Source organism: Marmota marmota, unplaced genomic scaffold, assembly GCF_001458135.2.
Source record: "Marmota marmota marmota unplaced genomic scaffold, marMar, whole genome shotgun sequence".
NCBI classification, from domain to species: Eukaryota; Metazoa; Chordata; class Mammalia; order Rodentia; family Sciuridae; genus Marmota; species Marmota marmota.
This window is the reverse complement of record NW_025999900.1, coordinates 36,195,661-36,212,996: the sequence shown is the minus strand read 5'-3', so window position 1 is coordinate 36,212,996 and position 17,336 is coordinate 36,195,661. Positions and strand designations below refer to the sequence as shown.

Below are 17,336 nucleotides of genomic sequence, written 5' to 3'. Positions count from 1 at the left end.
AGATGGAGAACACTCCTGACAAGTTCCACTAGCTCTGCTACAGGACAGTTTAATTAGTTGGTCAATGGTGAAATGAGTCACTTTAACTGCTTATAAATTTGCCCAGAAAAAAATGGTTCATGAACTAATGTGTGATCTGTTTTTACAGTTGGAATCAGGATTTTAACAGCAGAATTTTACAGTTGATTTTAACAGCAGAAACTGCATCTTAAGTAAATGGAAGTTTATTTGCTCTGCTCTTGATTTCTTTTCCCCATGGGGTTGTTCTAGAAATGCAAATCCCTAAGAATTTTTTAAGAGGACAGCTAAGAGAGACCATCCTCCTGTCTGGGACACTGCAGGTTCAGAGCAGCCCTGTCAGTACAGGCTGTTCCAGGGCATCTTGCTTACACTGTGCCAACACACCTCACTCTGACCTTTCACTCAACCTGGTAACTTTTCAGTGCTAAAGAATGACCTTGAGGTTCTGTGCTCTGAGATTCTGTGCTCTGAGATGTTCAGGGTTCTGCACATGACTCTAGCAGTGAAACCATTGTATCTGTGCCCATGATACTCCTGAAGCAACCAACAAAAAACTCAGGTGTCTGCTTACAACAGAGGAGGATGCTCATGAACTTTCAATAAAATAGCCCCATGTTTCTCCACACCAAATGAATACAAACAGATGAACGTGGGCTTTTGATGCAACACTTGGGGCACCAGGAGAAGGACCTTAACTGTCTGCGAGCTCCACATGTCCTTTTTCCACCTTGCATTCTCTGGGCTTGGCAGCTGTAAGGCAGGCTTTGCAAGGCCTGATGCTGCTCTCTTTCAGAGCTCTCTTTAAGAAAAAGAAAATGAGCTTAGAAATACTAGTTTTTGTGACTGGAATAGCAGGAAGCCATGAAATAAAAGCTTGATTTGTTTCATAGTAAATCTGTCTCTGGATCACATAGAGATGAATTTCCTCTCTAAGAATTAGTTATTATGGGCTGTGGATGTAACTCAGTGGTAGAGCACTTGCCTAGTATGCATGAGGCCTTGGGTTCAACCCCCAGAACTGGGGGGAAAAAAGAATGAACTATTATAATAGCCTCAGTTTGTCCTAATGTCCACAGCTTCCCCTGCCCCAAGTCATGCTTTCTACCACAGCAATTGAGTCACTTTAGCTATCATTCATATATTTTCACTCTATCAATTTTAAATAACAGTTATATTGAGATACAACTCACATGCCATAAATGTATCATTTTAGTATATTCACAGAATTATGTAGTTATCAGTACTAATAGCAGTACATTAGGGCTATAAAAAAACTCTGTGTGATACAGTAATGGTAGACACTTCGTTATGTGTTTGTCTCAACCAAAAGAATGAATGGTTCTGAGATTGAAACCTGATGTAAACTACACACCCTGGCTGACAATGATGTGTCCATGGAGTTTCTTCAGTTATAACAAATGTATCTTTGTTGCATAATGTTGAGAGAGGGAGGCTATACATGTAGAGGTCATGGTCAGTTTGGGACTCAGGAGACATGATGTGAAATTATTCATTAACAATAAAGTATTTCTCATGTGATTTTTGCCAGATTCCATGACTGGCAAGGTAGGAACAAAGACAAAGTTTTTACTTCTCACCTTGGTATCATCGAAAGGGGAAAAAAAGTTGTATGTAATACCAAAAGATATATGACCATGTTAGCCCATGACTAGAGTTCATAAAAATTTTAAGTCCTCCATTTTACATCAAAGAATATACTGAAAATTATCCAACTCAATAAGTTATAATAAGATAAAGCAGCTGCTCAGAGCTGTCAGGCATCTCCCACTATACAGGAAGCATGTGACAGGACCCAGGCAAACGTGCCCCATAACTGCTAACTGCATTTCCTGTTGGAGCAGATGCAGTGCATACCCAGTAACTTTGTTTGTACTTCTTGAGCATCAGGTGCAGAATTAAGATCTGATTTGGGACAAAACATAGAGCATTTTTCTCCAGGAAGAGCTACTGCTATGCTGGCCACCAGCCTGCTGGGAGCAGCCATTGCCTCCATCTGTCTTGGTAAGGATGTGCACAAGCACAGGGCTCAGGCTCTTCTCAGCCCTGAAGGTCCTGCAGAGAAGATCTTTGTTTCCTGATGAGGTTCTGAGGGATGAATCAAAGGCAATGGGTCAGAGCACTGGGTCCTCAGTCACTTCATCTTTTTGACTCTCATAGTTCCAGATAAAGGATTAGTCTATTTCTTCTTCTCTCCTGCAGGAATCAGCATGGCCCAGAAGGTAATTCAAGCTCAGACTGCAATTTCTGTGATGGAGAAGGAGACTGTGACCTTGGACTGTGTGTATGAAACCAGCTATCCTTCTTATTATTTATTCTGGTACAAACAACTACCCAGAGGGAAACTGACTTTCCTTATTCGTCAGGATTCTTTCAATGAGCAAAATGCAACAGAGGGTCACTATTCCCTCAACTTCCAGAAGGCATCCAGTTCCATCCAGCTCACCATCACAGCCTCACAGCTCATGGATGCAGCAGTGTATTTCTGTGCCCTGAGAGAGGCCACAGTGAAAGGGCTGCCTGTGGGAGTCCCACAAAAACCTCAAGAAGGGCTAGGACATCTGGGGGGAGACACCACCACAGACAGGGAGGAGCAGGGGCTGTGTCAGCACAGATGGGGGTTTGGCAATTAAAACTGAGTGCAGTTCATATAGAATGTCCAGATGGTCACTTGTTAGAAGGATGAATAGCTCATGTTCTATGCAATAGATTAAGATACAATGCGTAGCACATATTTTTATAACATATGCAAAAATTATTTTCAAAATAAAATTTAAGATGATTTATTAATCTTGTATTGGTGCTATTGAAACAAAGCTTTCAAATTGCCTTCATACCAAATGGATGATTTTATTGATGAGTTGTTGAATTATTAGAATCATAAATGCATTTATGCATTCATTAGTATGTAAGTGCTTTAATCCACTTATAAAACAAATGCCCTTTATTTTTTGAGAAATTTTCTCAGTATTTTTTTCAAAAATAATCAGATAAATTGCTAATCAATCAGGTAGATTAAATTATTTAATTTAGAACTTTTCCCATAATCATACTAGCAACATTTTTTACAAGGAGAGTGTGTTTAAAATGTTCCCAAAGTTACCACTGTCTGACTTTTCTCTTTTGTGATATGATTATGATTTTTAAAAAACAACTGTATCTATTGCTGCCTACAAAGAGATACGATTAGTTAAAAATTTGTCCTGACCCATGGATTCTCTTGCCTTCATCCCTTCTCTTCAAGTTACTTCCAGTTTGAAGATGAGAAGAGATCAAGGCCAGAATGACAGCTGTCATAGCAGTCAACACCAGAGTGTCTTTGCTAGTGTCAACTTCCAGACTAAACATAAAAATGTTCCCAGGTGAATAACCAGTGCTCAAGGACAAGGATTTTTTTCTTTTTCTCCATACATGTTTCAAAAACCTCTGAATTTAATTGCCATCATTTATAACGGAGATATCATACTAAAAGCAAGATTTCTTGTTCAACCAAAAACAAATGGGAGATCACTAATACTAGGCCCTCTGGGGTCAAGGTTGCATGTTCTGTTTTAACATGTAAAGACTTTAATTAATATTCATTTTATTCAAAAATATGCAAATTTATCATTAATTTCATAATATAAATTTATCTAAATTTAAAATGTTAACTTATTAGTTACAAAATTTATTTGTATCTATAAACAAATCCATAACACAGACAAATCTGAATTAACATTGTATTTACATATATCTGTTTTTCCCCATGATTTAATGTATCACACTGTATATATCAGTCTGGAAACTTAAGTGTAGGTTATTAATTAAGGTATAATTACTTTGAAGGATGCTGAGTTTGTATGGTAGGTGTTAGAAAATCATTAGCTAATGAGATATGATTTCTGCTTTATGAATGTCATATTCAGTGGGCTATAGTGGTATCTGGTACAGAATAGCAGGCAGAAAGAACACTGAACTGAAGTTTTAGAGATCATTACATAAACAACCTATGTGACTTTAAGACAATTAACTTCTTTGAACCTCTGTTTCCTTAGTTGCAAGTGTAGAGGTTTAAAGTATGCAGTGGTATTGAAAAGTTCTTGACAAGATTCAGCTGGCCTCACAAAACACTTATTTCACTGTTTTGTTTTTTTTTGAGTTCCTAACAGTTTTTATTTACCTCTCTATATTTGGAAGAAGACAACTGGGTGTCACATAAACTTTCATGGTGCTCCAACCACTGCAGGAGAGTGTATCATTATATTATAACCTTCAGCCTACCTCAGCATTTCCCAATAGAGAAACAAATTAGATGAATGTGAAATACTACTCAAACCAATGGGCTTCCAGGAGAAAAAAATAAATATTCTTTGTTTCTTGAATACTATATTTGAAAAGATATTGCTGTCTAGATAGAATTATGAATTCAATTCACAGTAAGTACAAAGGACAGAGAGATATATTAAACCTATCATAAGTATATCACAAGAAAAATTCATAGTGTGAAACATATTCTGTAGAACAAAAAACTCTGAACTTTTTGACATTAAGCTTCAGAGAATGAAATGGAATGAGGAGACCTAGAGTTTAAAGAGTCTGAAAATGAGTCAATTATACTGTGTGTCCCTTAGGTGTACGCTGAATCAATCAAACTGGAAAATAATTGAAAATTGAACATATATTGAACATTCAATTGTATGAAGGGGCCTTGTGAACACTTCCAGAAGTCCAAATTTAAAGATTTGCAGTACAATTATCAGTGAAAACAATTTTACACCTGGGACTTTTAAAATGGTTCAGGGAAAAGTAGTTGGGTAATAAGTGAAAGAAGTTTGGTCATAAATTAATAATTGATGAAAACGTGTGATGGGTACATAGGGGTTAATTTCTCCATATATTATACTTTCAAAAATATTTGAAGTTATCCTTAATATCACTAAAAATATGTTAGATGGATTCAAACCCTATCATATTTTTCCCTTTCCTTATTTTTTATTGATTTTATTTTTTAAATACACAACAGCAGAATACATTACAATTTTTATTATACATAGAGGGCAAAATTTTTCATATCTTTGTATATAAAATATGTTCACACCAATTCATGTTTTTATACATGCACTTTGTTTTTTTTTGCATTATGATTCTTATTACACATATATACAACAATTTTTCATATCTCTGTTTGTATATAAAATAGTTTGACACCCAATTTGTGTCTTCATGCATGTACTTTGGATAATGATGTTCATCACATTCCACCATCCTTGCTAATCCCCTGCCTCCTCCCTTTCCCTCCCTCCCCTATTCTATATCTAGAATTCATCTACTCCTCCCATGTTCCCCCTCCCTACCCAACTATGAGTCAGCTTCCTTATATCAGAGAAAACATTCAGCATTTGTTTTTTGGGGGGATTGGCTAACTTCACTTAGCATTATCTTCTCTGACACCATCCATTATCTGCAAATACCATGATTTTATTCTCTTATTGCTGAGTAAAATTCCATTGTGAATATGTACCACATTTTTTTTTATCCATTCATCCAATAAAGGGCATATAGTTTGGCTCCACAGTTTAGCTATTTTGAATTGTGCTGCTATAAACATTGATGTGGCTGTGTCCCTGTAGTATGCTGCTTTTAAGTCCTTTGGGTATAGTCTGAGGAGAGGGATAGCTGGGTCAAAAGGTGGTTCCATTTCCAGACTTCCAAAGAATCTCCATACTGCTTTCCATATTGGCTGTACCAATTTGCAGTCCCACCAGCAATGTATGAGTATGCCTTTTTCCCCACATCCTTGCCAACACTTATTGTTTTTGCCTTCATAATAGCTGCCATTCTGACTGGAGTGAGATGAAATCTTAGAGTAGTTTTGATTTGCATTTCTCTGGTTGCTAGAGATGATGAGCATTTTTTTCATATATTTGTTGATTGATTGTGTATCCTCTTCTGAGAAGTGTCTGTTCAGATCCTTGGCCCATTTGTTGATTGGGTTATTTGTTTTTTCAGTGCTTAGCTTTTTGAGTTCTTTATATACCCTAGAGATTAGTGCTCTATCTGATGTGTGAGGGGTAAAGATTTGTTCCCAGGATGTAGGCTCTCTGTTCATCTCACAGATTGTTTCTTTTGCTGAGAAAAAACTTTTTAGTTTGATTCCATCCCATTTATTGATTCTTGGTTTTAGTTCTTGCACTATAGGAATCTTATTAAGGAAGCTGGGGCTTAATACCACATGATGAAGGTTAGGGCCTACTTTTTCTTCTATTAGACGCAGAGTCTCTGGTTTAATACCTAGGTCCTTGATCCATTTTGAGTTAAGTTTTGTGCATGGTGAGAGATAGGGGTTTAATTTCATTTTGTTGCATATGGATCTCCAGTTTTCCCAGCTCCATTTGTTGAAGATGCTATCTTTTCTCCAGTGCATATTTTTGGCACCTTTGTCTAGTATGAGATAATTATAATTTTGTGGGTTGGTCTCTGTGTCCTCTATTCTGTACCATTGGTCTACCTGTCTGTTTTGGTGCCAATACCATGCTGTCTGGTATAGTGATGCCACCTGCTTTACTCTTCCTGGTAAGGATTGCTTTAGATATTCTGGGTCTCTTATTTTTTTCAGATGAATTTCATGATTGCTTTTTCTATTTCTATGAGGAATGCCATTGGAATCTTGATCGGGATTGCATTAAATCTGTACAGTGCTTTTGGTAGTACGGTCATTTTGATAATATTAATTCTGCCTATCCCAGAACAAGGTAGATCCTTCCATCTTCTAAGATATTCTTTGATTTCTCTCTTTAGGGTTCTGTAGTTTTCATTGTATAGATCTTTCACCTCTTTCATTAAGCTGATTTCCAAGTATCTTTTTTTTTTTTGAGGTTGTTGTGAATGGAGTAGTTTTCCTCATTTACTTCTCAGAGGTTTTTGTCACTGATATACAGAAATGCCTTTGATTTATGGGTGTTGATTTTATATACTTTGCTGAATTCATTTAGTAGTTCTAGAAGTTTTCTGGTGGAGTTTTTTGGATCTTCCATGTATAGAATCATATTGTCAGCAAATAGTGCTAGTTTAACTTCTTCTTTTCCTATACTTATCCTTTTAATTCCTTTCATCTGTCTAATTGCTCTGGCCAGTGTTTCAAGAACTATGTTGAATAAAAGTGGTGAGAGAGGTCATCCCTGTCTTGTTCTGGTTTTTAGAGGGTATGTCTTCAATTTTTCTCCATTTAGAATGATGTTGGCCTGAGGCTTAGCGTAGATAGGCTTTACAATGTTGAGATATGTTCCCGTTATCCCTAGTTTTTCTAATGTTTTGAACACAAAGGGGTGCTGTATTTTGTCAAATGCTTTTTCTGCATCTATCAAGATGATCATATGATTCTTATCTTTAAGTCTATTGATGTGATGAATTACATTTATTGATTTCCATATGTTGAACCAATCTTGCATCCCTGGGATGAATCCCACTTGATCATCGTGCACTATCATTTTGTTATGGTTTTGTATTCGATTTGCCAGGATTTTATTGAGAATTTTTGCATTTATGTTCATTAGAGATATTTGTCTGAAGTTTTTTTTCTTTGATCTATCTTTGCCTGGTTTTTGGATCAGGGTGATATTGGCCTCATAGAATGAGTTTGGAATTACTACCTCTTTTTATAGTTCCTGAAACAAATTAAAGAGTATTGGTATTAGATCTTCTTTAAAGGTCTTGTGGAACTCGGCTGTGTATCCCTCCGGTCCTGTGCTTTTCCTCACTTGATATTGGTCTGTTTAAATGGCGTATATTTTCCTGACTCACTCTGGGCAAATCGTATGATTTAAGAAATTTTTCAATGCCTTCAGTGTCTTCTATTTTATTGGAGTATAAGTTTTCAAAATAATTTCTAATTATCCTCTGTATTTCTGTAGTGTCTTTTATGATATTACCTTTTTCATCACGTATGCTGGTAATTTGAATTCTCTCTCTCCTTCTCTTTGTTAGTGTGGCTAAGGGTCTGTCAATTTTATTTATTTTTTAAAAGAACCAACTTTTTGTTTTGTCAATTTTTTAATTGTTTCTTTTGTTTCAGTTTCATTGATTTCAGCTCTAATTTTAATTATTTCTTGCCTTCTACTGCTTTTGCTGCTGGTTTGTTCTTCTTTTTCTAGGGCTTTGCGATGTAGTGTGAGGTCATTTATTTGTTGACTTTTTCTTCTTTTAAGGAATGAACTCCATGCAATGAATTTTTCTCTTAATACTGCTTTCATAGTGTTCCAGAGATTTCAATATTTTGTGCCTATATTCTCATTTACCTCTAAGAATTGTTTAATCTCCTCCTTGATGTCTTCTGTGACCCATTGTTCATTCAGTACCATATTGTTTAGTCTCCAGGTGATGAAGAAATTTTTATTTTTTATTGTGTCATTGATTTCCAATTTCATTCCATTATGATCTAAGAGTTGCTTTGTCACATAGTATATGATATATTTTACAGAAGGATCTATGGGCTGCTAAGAAAAAAGTTTATCCGCTTGATGCAGGTTGAAATATTTTTATATGTCAGTTAAGTCTAACTTATAGATTGTGTTATTGAGTTCTATAGTTTCTTTATTCAACTTTTGTTTGAAAGATCTATCCAGTAGTGAGAGAGAGGGGTGTTGAAGTCACCCAAGATTATTGTGTTGTGGTCAATTTGACTCTTGAACTTGAGAAGAGTTTGATGAACATAGCTGCACCATTGTTTGGGGCATATATATTGATTATTGTTATGACTTCTGGATGTATGGTTCCCTTGAGAAGTATGTAATATCTATCTTTATCCCTTTTGATTAACCTTGGCTAGAAGTCTACTTTGTTTGATATGAGTATGGAAACCCCTGCTTACTTCCGTAGTCCATATGAGTGGTATAATTTTTTCCAATCTTTCACCTTCATTTTGTGTATGTCTTTTCCTATCAGATGAGTCTCCTGGAGGCAACATATTATTAGGTGTTTTTTGATTTAATCCAATCTGCTAATCTATGTCTTTTGATTGGTGAGTTTAAGCCATTAACATTTAGGGCTACTATTGAGACATGGTTTGTATTTCCAGCCATATTTGTTTATTTTTGTTATTTAACTTGTCTTGGTTTTCCTCTTTGATGAGTTTTTCCTTTAGTGTACTACCTCCATTTGCTGATTTTCATTGTTGTTTTTCATTTCCTCGTCATGGAATATTTTGCCAAGTATGTTTTATAGTGCTGGTTTTCTAGCTATAAATTCTTTTAACTTTTGTTTATTGTGGAAGGTTTTCATTCCATCTTCAAATTAAAGATTAATTTTGCTGGATACAAGATTCTTGATTGGCACCCATTATCTTTCAGAGCTTTATATATGTTGTTCCAGGATCTACTAGCTTTCAGGTTCTGTGTTGAAAAATCTGCCATTATCCTAATTGGTTTTCCCTTATATGTAGTCTGATTCCTTTCCCTGTGGCTTTTAAAATTCTCTCCTATTCTATATATTGGACATTTTCATTATAATGTGCCTTGGTGTGGATCTGTTGTGATTTTTTACATTCGGCATCCTATAGGCTTCTTGGATTTGGATTTCCAGTTATTTCTTCATGTTTGGAAAGTTTTCTGATATTATTTCATTAAATAGATTGTTCATACCTTTAGTTTGGACCTCCATGCCTTCCTCTATCCCAATAACTCTTAAATCTTGTCTTTTTATACTATCCCATAATTCTTGAATGTTCTGCTCATGGTTTCTTATCATTTTCACTGTGTGGTCTATGTTCTTTTCAAGATGATTTATTGGATCTTCATTGTCTAATATCCTATCTTCTAAGTGGTCTACTCTGTTGTTGATGCTTTCATTTGAGTTTTTAATTTGGTTTATTATTTTTTTCATTTCAAGAATTTCTGGGGTTTTGTTGTTGTTGTTGTTGTTTGTTTGTTCTTGTAGAACCTCTATCTCCCTGTTGAGGTGATCTTTTGCTTCTTGGATTTGTTTATGTACTTCATTGTTGAAGTGATTTTCACTGTCTGTATTTGTTCTCTTATGTCTTCTTTGAAATCCCAAAACATTTTAACTATGTATATCCTGAAATCTTTTTCTGTCAATTTTTTCTGCTGTAGCTGCCAATGCTTCTAATGATGTGTTGTCTTGGTTTGTTTGTGGTTCTTTCTTCCCTTGTCTTTTCATGTTGCTCATGTGTCTTCCTTTCCAGCTCTGTGGGTCTGGTGTGTTATTGTTTTTACCCTAAACATTTGTAGTGCTCTTGTAGGGTTCCAAGATCTCTCCTTTGTTGGGAAGGACAATGTTAACAGATCCCAATATCAACAATACATCACCTATGAACAAATTATTGTTATTAAGACATTTACAGTTTAGTCTCAATGTCCAGGAATGTTGGATTCAATTATTAATTAAAATATAATCAGTAGTTTCAGAAAAATATTTACAGTTTCTGGTGGTGGACAATGAATTGGGGTTCAGGCATAGGACGAAATGTTGAGGGGAGAATATTGAGGGTAGAGTATTAATATATCTTAGGAAATGTAAAGGAGAAATCTAGTGAAGAGGGTTAGTAGAAGGAGAATAGCTGGGAGGTAATTTGGGGTAGACAATTACGTGGGAAGACAGTAGAGTACATAAAACAAACACACATATGTTTTTAGAAAAACACAGGATATTAAAATAGTATAATTTGGAGGGTAGAGGAAGAAAAAAGAGAAAAAAAATGGGAAAGAAAGAAAAAAGAGAGAGGAAAAAGAAATAAAATGGGGGGGGGACTTATGTAATTCCTGTATATTATTCAGGTGACTTAGTCCTGAAAGTCCTAGTTCATGCAAATTTCTTGGTTTTACATATGTTGGAGATGTGAGGGCCAGAGGATAGAAGGGTAGAAGAGAAAGAAGTAAAGAAAAAAAAATACTCTTAGAGATCTGTTTCTTTCTCTTTTCATCCAGTAGGTGGTGTTGTCTCATCCAGTAGGTGTCTCTGCCCTCAGGATGGTGTAGGTAGTCAGGATGTGAAGACTGGACCTGGTGTGGAGTGTCTGGAAGTGGGGATTGATGCCCACCAGTCCCTGCAGGGAAATAGCTCCTCAGGGTCTTTTTTGTGACCACTCCTCTGACTTGAGCCCCCAGTATCTTCTCCCTCCCTTGCCTGGAGATTTCCCAAATTCTGATCTCTCTGTTGTGCTCCAAACTTTAGTACCCTCCCCACTCTTATTTATCAGGTCCCACAGTTGGGGGTCCCCAGGCTCACACCAGGTGGGCGGGGCCCTGTTCCCACTGCACTCCTGAATGACTGACAGCTGAACTTGTGTTGGGTGGCCACTATGCCTGGTTAATGCTGTTGAGAAGAGGGGAGGAATTGGAAATCAGGTGCCTGCTCAGATGGCAATCCAATCTGATAGCCATGCCCACCACAAAATGGCAAAGGAGGTTTTCCAAGATGGTGTCTGTCTGCTTCAAGCACTGGGGTGTCTGGTGATATGGGGGAGCTGGGCGATGGCCTTGTGCTGTGGATAGGTAGCAGCCAAGTGGCCTGCGTGGGAATAGAGTGCAGTCTGGAGTTCTGCAGAGGTGCTGATAGTTGTTTCTACTATGCCACTTGTGAGTCGTGTGTGATCTAGAACTGTGGGCATTGGGTCTGGAGTCTGGAGACTTACTTGAGCCCAGAGGCTCTGATTTCTGTGAAAATCCACTGGCCCCTGGAGATCTGATCTGAGAATTGCCCCCACCTAATATAGAGAGAATGTTGAGCCAAGATGGCGGTGGTCTGCTTTCAGCGCCGGAGTGTTGGGTGAGGTGGTAGAGCCGGGAGATGGCATTGTGCTATGGGTAGGTAGCAGCTGAGTGACCTGCGTGGGAGCGGAGCAAAGTCTTGGCAATCTGCAGATGTGTTGACAGGTGATTCTGCTAAGGTGCTTGCCAAGTCTTGCGTGGACTGGAACCTCAGGCTTTGGGTCCTGCTCCAACACTGAGGCCCGGAGCCCTGCGCAGGGGCACAGTGCTAGTGATTTCTGCAGAGAACAGCTATTTAGGGGTCCTCTAACATTCTCAGAAATGCAGTATTCCGACTAGTTGAGATCTGGATCACAGAGCAATACAGAATGCTGCCTCCCCCTGGTCCGCCATCTTGAAGAAGCTTCAAACCCTATCATCTTGATTGCAGAATAACCTTTGACATATACTTGAACTTGCTGGTGCCTCAATTTCCTCATTTGTAAAATGGTGATATATTACGTATCATGTGGAGTTGAGCTGGGAATCAAACAAAATCATAAGTCTATATTATGTATATTGATCTATATCAGTTATATATACATAATATATATACATCAATATAAATTATCATATATTCAAACACTATGTATATGTGTGTGTACACACAAGCATGAACACACAAAGTTTCAACAGAGGTACATAGATGACTTTTTGTTTTGTTTTGTTTGATTATTGAGTATTGAACCTAGAGGTTCACACTTGCTAGGTAAGCATCTACCACTGAGATATTTAACCTTTTTTTTTTTTATTTTGAGACAGTATTATAAAATTGCCCAGGCTGGCCTTGAGCTTGAGATCCTCCTCCCTCAGCCTTCCAAGTAGTTAGAATTATATGTGTATGCCACCACACCCAACATGACATCTTGACACAGTGGGAAATCAATTCATGCTGGCCATTATTAATATAAAGGGTAAAGTTTGTTCTTGGACCAGCACCACAATTTCAATCATGTATCCTTTTCATAACACTATGTTTCTCCTTGATATTATTTTCAAAGCAGAGAGCAAAGAAGGCAGGAGATCCTGGCACAGCCTGAAACAAAGCACTCCCGCAAGGAAAATGCCCCTTGGTAAGTTTCCCCATCTGCAGCCGCCCTTCCAACAGCACTCACTCCCCACCAACCCAAGTCCCTGGCAGAGAAGCAGCTTATGTTCACATATAGGTGCTGTTCTCAGGGAGCAGGCAGAGCTGCTTTAATCCCCCTACCTTGGTAATTTAAGAGGAATTTTCTCATCTTTACTGAAAGACTAAGCAGACATCCTGTGACATAGTCAGTATTCATGCCAGCATTCATATTGATTTGGTTTCAGCTTTTATACTACTGAAATAAACAACCCGCAGTGTTTCACATCAAGATAAAAATCTAACAAGTAATGATATCTTCTCCCCATACAGGACTAACAGATGAGTTTCAAGACACTAAATTTATATAGGTCATGGAACTATCCCCCTCTTATTTTAAGATTAGATTAATACTTTTTCAACAGACTTGAACAATCACTGATTGTTTTAACTATTTCTTCCCTGAAATGAGGTGCATGTTGGCAGAAAACATCACCATCCTGAACCCAGTTTCAGAAGTAGCTGTCTTGCGAATGGGATAGGATTTATAACTTGCTTCAGGAATCCACGAGAAGGCTCAGTCACCCCCAGAAACAGATACTACTTTGTTCCCCGCTTGGGAACAAGGGCTCTCAGGGGCCACTTCGTTAGGTCACAGATTTGTCTTTGCCTAAAGTGTTCCCATTGAATAAGGGTCCTTTCTCCATCTCTGCAGACTATACTCCTACCTCAACCTCCTGTGACTTTACTTTCTGGGAGGAGGAGCCCAACAGGAACATAACTATTTTGCTGCTTGGTATTTTAAGAGATGTGGTCTAAATTCAAATCATTGTTATTTTACAATTATAAGCATATTATAAAATTGTAGAGTGACACTGGAGAATGTACAGTCCTCATTCTTATCTCAGGACTTAAGTCTCTTGACATAAGCACAATAGGTGTATTCTTTCCACTTCTAAACTTCTAAATCACTCTTTAACACATATTAGTACTTGCCACTTGGCCCTTCGTATGAGGGTTCTGAAAATTATCATGGCTAAAGTGACAAATACTGAAAGTACCAAGAGTTGGCAAAAACATGGTTCAACAGGAATTATCATATACTATTAGAAGGAATGGAAATTGGTCCAACTTTGAAAACCATATGTGAGTATATACTGAAACTGGGGAACATATTTATTCCCTATGATCTAACAATTCAACTTCTAGGCATATACTCAATAATAGGCAACATATATTCATTCATAAAATATATATACAAGAATGAGAACATTTATTGCATCTTTAGTTATAATACTCAAATCTGGAAAATAACCCAGGAGTCTCTCATCAGTTTCAAGGATATTTAAGTTATGATAATGGAGTAGAACATGGAAATGAATTAAGTTGCTATATACTCCATGTAAGATGAATCCCAAAACTATTATTGGTTTACAGATATTAGACACAAAAGAAGTTCAAAATATGGAAAACACAGGACGCTGGGGCAGGGTAGTTTTATGGAGAGATAGTTGCTAATACGTAGGAGTTAGGGCAAAGGAGGTATCTGGGGTGCTGGTAAATGTCAGTTTCTCTATCTGGGTGTCAGTTACATGGGTGAGTTCACTTTGTGAAAATTCACCAAATTGCACTTAGGTTTTATATTACGACACACAACTAAACTGGTCAGGGTCACTCCAAGTGAATTTGGGGACTAAATAATGACACAGACACAGAAAGTACCTTTTTGGGTTCAGTGACTGCTCCTCAGCCTCAGCTCCCACAGGGTGGCAAGTCAGGCAAGAAACAGGAGGAGCATGCCTTGAACCCAGGTTTTATTGTGAAGAAGCCATTCAGGGGTCAGTTTTCAGAGGATATAGTCTAGCTTTTTGAGGTCTTGCTGTCAGCAGATTGACTGACATCTTGGAAGGTCACCCCCATCTCATGTGCTGTGAGGGGATCATAGGCAGAGCAAGACACATATATGCAAAGCCCAGACAGAGTAGCATCATCAGTCCAGTCCACTTCGTGTACTCAAAATGCTTACAGCTCACACACAGCTCATGGCTGGCTTGGCACAGTTTTATGCTTGTTTGTGAATTTATGTTACACTTGATTTATTAAAAAATATTTTTTAACGTTTATTTTTTAGTTGTAGGTGGACACAATACTTTTATTTTTGTGTGGTGCTGAAGATCAAACCCAGTGCCTCCTGCATGCTAGGCAAGTGCTCTACCACTGAGCTACAACCCCAGCCCTGTTATACTTGATTTTAAAATTATACCTTATCTTCTGCATTGATTAAATTATGAGAAGGTTGTCAACCCACCTTCATATCATTGCTTCCTCTCCTGCTGTGCCCTCATTTAAGTGATGCTAAAAAAATGTTCACCCAATAAAGGACTTGACTATTGCTATATGTATTTGCAAAGATGCCTTGTTCCAGTTCCAAAATAGTAGGAGGTCTTGAAATTTGCTCTACTGCCTACTGAATACTTCCCAGTTCAGGCTCACAGAAGCTCACACCTGGTGTTCTGTAACAGCATATGAACTGGCCTCCCTATTTTCAGGGTTTCTACCCCTAATCCAACCCATTTCCCTTTAAATGGTTTATTCTTGCACAAAGCACAGTATGAATCACATATGTCCACTGCTTGATACCATTCAGTAGCCATCCTCTGCCCAAGAAGTAAGATAGGTCTCTGGATGAGGCTCTCCGTGGTCTCTATAATTTTGTTAGATATGAGGTGCCACTCCTCCACATACACATACAAAAAAAATTTGTATGTGAGACAATACTAGAACATTCAGAGGTAAAATGGTTGGGTTATGAGATCCTTAACACAATCCATGAACTAATTCTCTGATAGGAATTAATTGGGTGGTAATTGAAGGCAGGTAGGTTGTGGCTGGAGAAGGTGGGTCATTGGGGTCATGTCTTTGGAGTGTATATTATTTTGTCACTGGTGAGCTAAGCTTAGACTCTCCACTTTCTGATTGTCATGTCCTTACCTGCTTTCCTCTACTGTGCCCTCTGTCCTGGTGTTCTGCCTTCCTCAGGCACAGAGCAATGAAGTTGGCCACTTATGGACTCAGATCTGAACTGTGAACAATAAGTACATTTTTCCTCCTTTACATTATTCTTGTCGGGTCTTTTGGTCACATCAGTGGAAAATCTGACTAAAACAAATTTTTTCATGTCTTTCTCCTTTACCAAATGAACTCTAACATGAGAATGAGGCAGGGAAACACCCTCTGTCCTCCATCACCAGCTCTGCCTAGGGCCCCTTGCTCCCATCATCACTGCTGTCTGAATGCTTGCCGTCATTCTTCCTCCTGACCCCAGACACTGTCCAGTCATTCTTGCCTCATGAAGAATCCTGATCTCTCCTGCCCACAGCCATCTCTCCCTTCTTACAGAAAATCTTGCCACTCAACCACTGCCTCTGATAAATTGTCCAATTTTTAAAAAGATTTTAGTTATGCCACCTAAATTTACAATGCACTGCTATAAGCACTATCTCATTTACTCCTCAGGATACCTTTGAGAACAAGGCAGAGTACAGAGAATTAAACACATTTTATAAATAAAACTGTTGTTCAGAGAGGTGAAGTGACTTGATCCAGTGAACTCAGCCATGTTAGAGCCTGTTCTAGTCCTCTAGGTTCCTACAGAAAATTCCCAGTGTTTGAACTTATGTCTTATCACCCCAAAATAATATGGATCTTTTGAAACATGCCTACACGTTTATATCCCTCACATCACTAAAAAAAGTCACCTGGGCTGTTTTGCAGAGGTGATTAATTTCTTTCAGCATTGTCCTCACTCAGCTGAAGGACAGACTTTGGCACACCACCTCTGCTCCATGGCACTTCTGGAGCAAAGGCTGATTGTTGGAAGAAACCTATCACTGCAGCTCCAAAGTATTTAGTTTGGGGGAGTAGGGAAGACATATGTGAACCAGCCTTTTAAGGCGAGGGCAGCCTTGATTTTACCTCTGAATCCTGGGCTTAAATTGAAAAATGTCTAAGGGAGGCTAGCAGAAGGAGTGGCAATTAGCTCTAAAAATCACCATTTCATCACAATTAAATCAGATGGAATAGATTGAAGTCCAGAAACCATTCCTAATAATAATTAGGAATAATTCTATTTGGAAGTAAAATGGAGAACTTTTAGACATTGAAACTGTTTAGTAAAACTAAAAGTGCATTAATATGAAATTTAAACTTTGTCCTGAATGTTAGACAATATAAAAGATTTCTGGAAGCCTCAGAGAACTACTGTGGTGAGATAGAATGGAAAAGGCAGCAAGGATATATCTGGATGCCCGATGCTAAGGTAATGCTGCCTCCTCCCACAACAAGCTCCATCCTGCTCACTGGGGCCAGAGGCCATCAGGACAGCAGGCCTAAGACAGGGAGGAGGAGGTGGAAGGACAAAAGCAAATCTAAAGACTAGAACAAGATATTCAGATAGGCTTTCCTTGCCTTTTGATAAGCCCATCAGCTGTCTA

The 17,336-nt window shown here is 38.0% G+C and overlaps 1 gene segment (V, D, J or C); it reads left to right on the top strand.

Moving 5' to 3' along the window:
• Positions 1-1,885: 1,885 nt before the first annotated feature.
• On the top strand, positions 1,886-2,672 carry LOC125615202. The segment is given in 2 exon segments: positions 1,886-2,043; positions 2,242-2,672. Coding segments are annotated over 2 exon segments (480 nt in total).
• Positions 2,673-17,336: the final 14,664 nt, after the last annotated feature.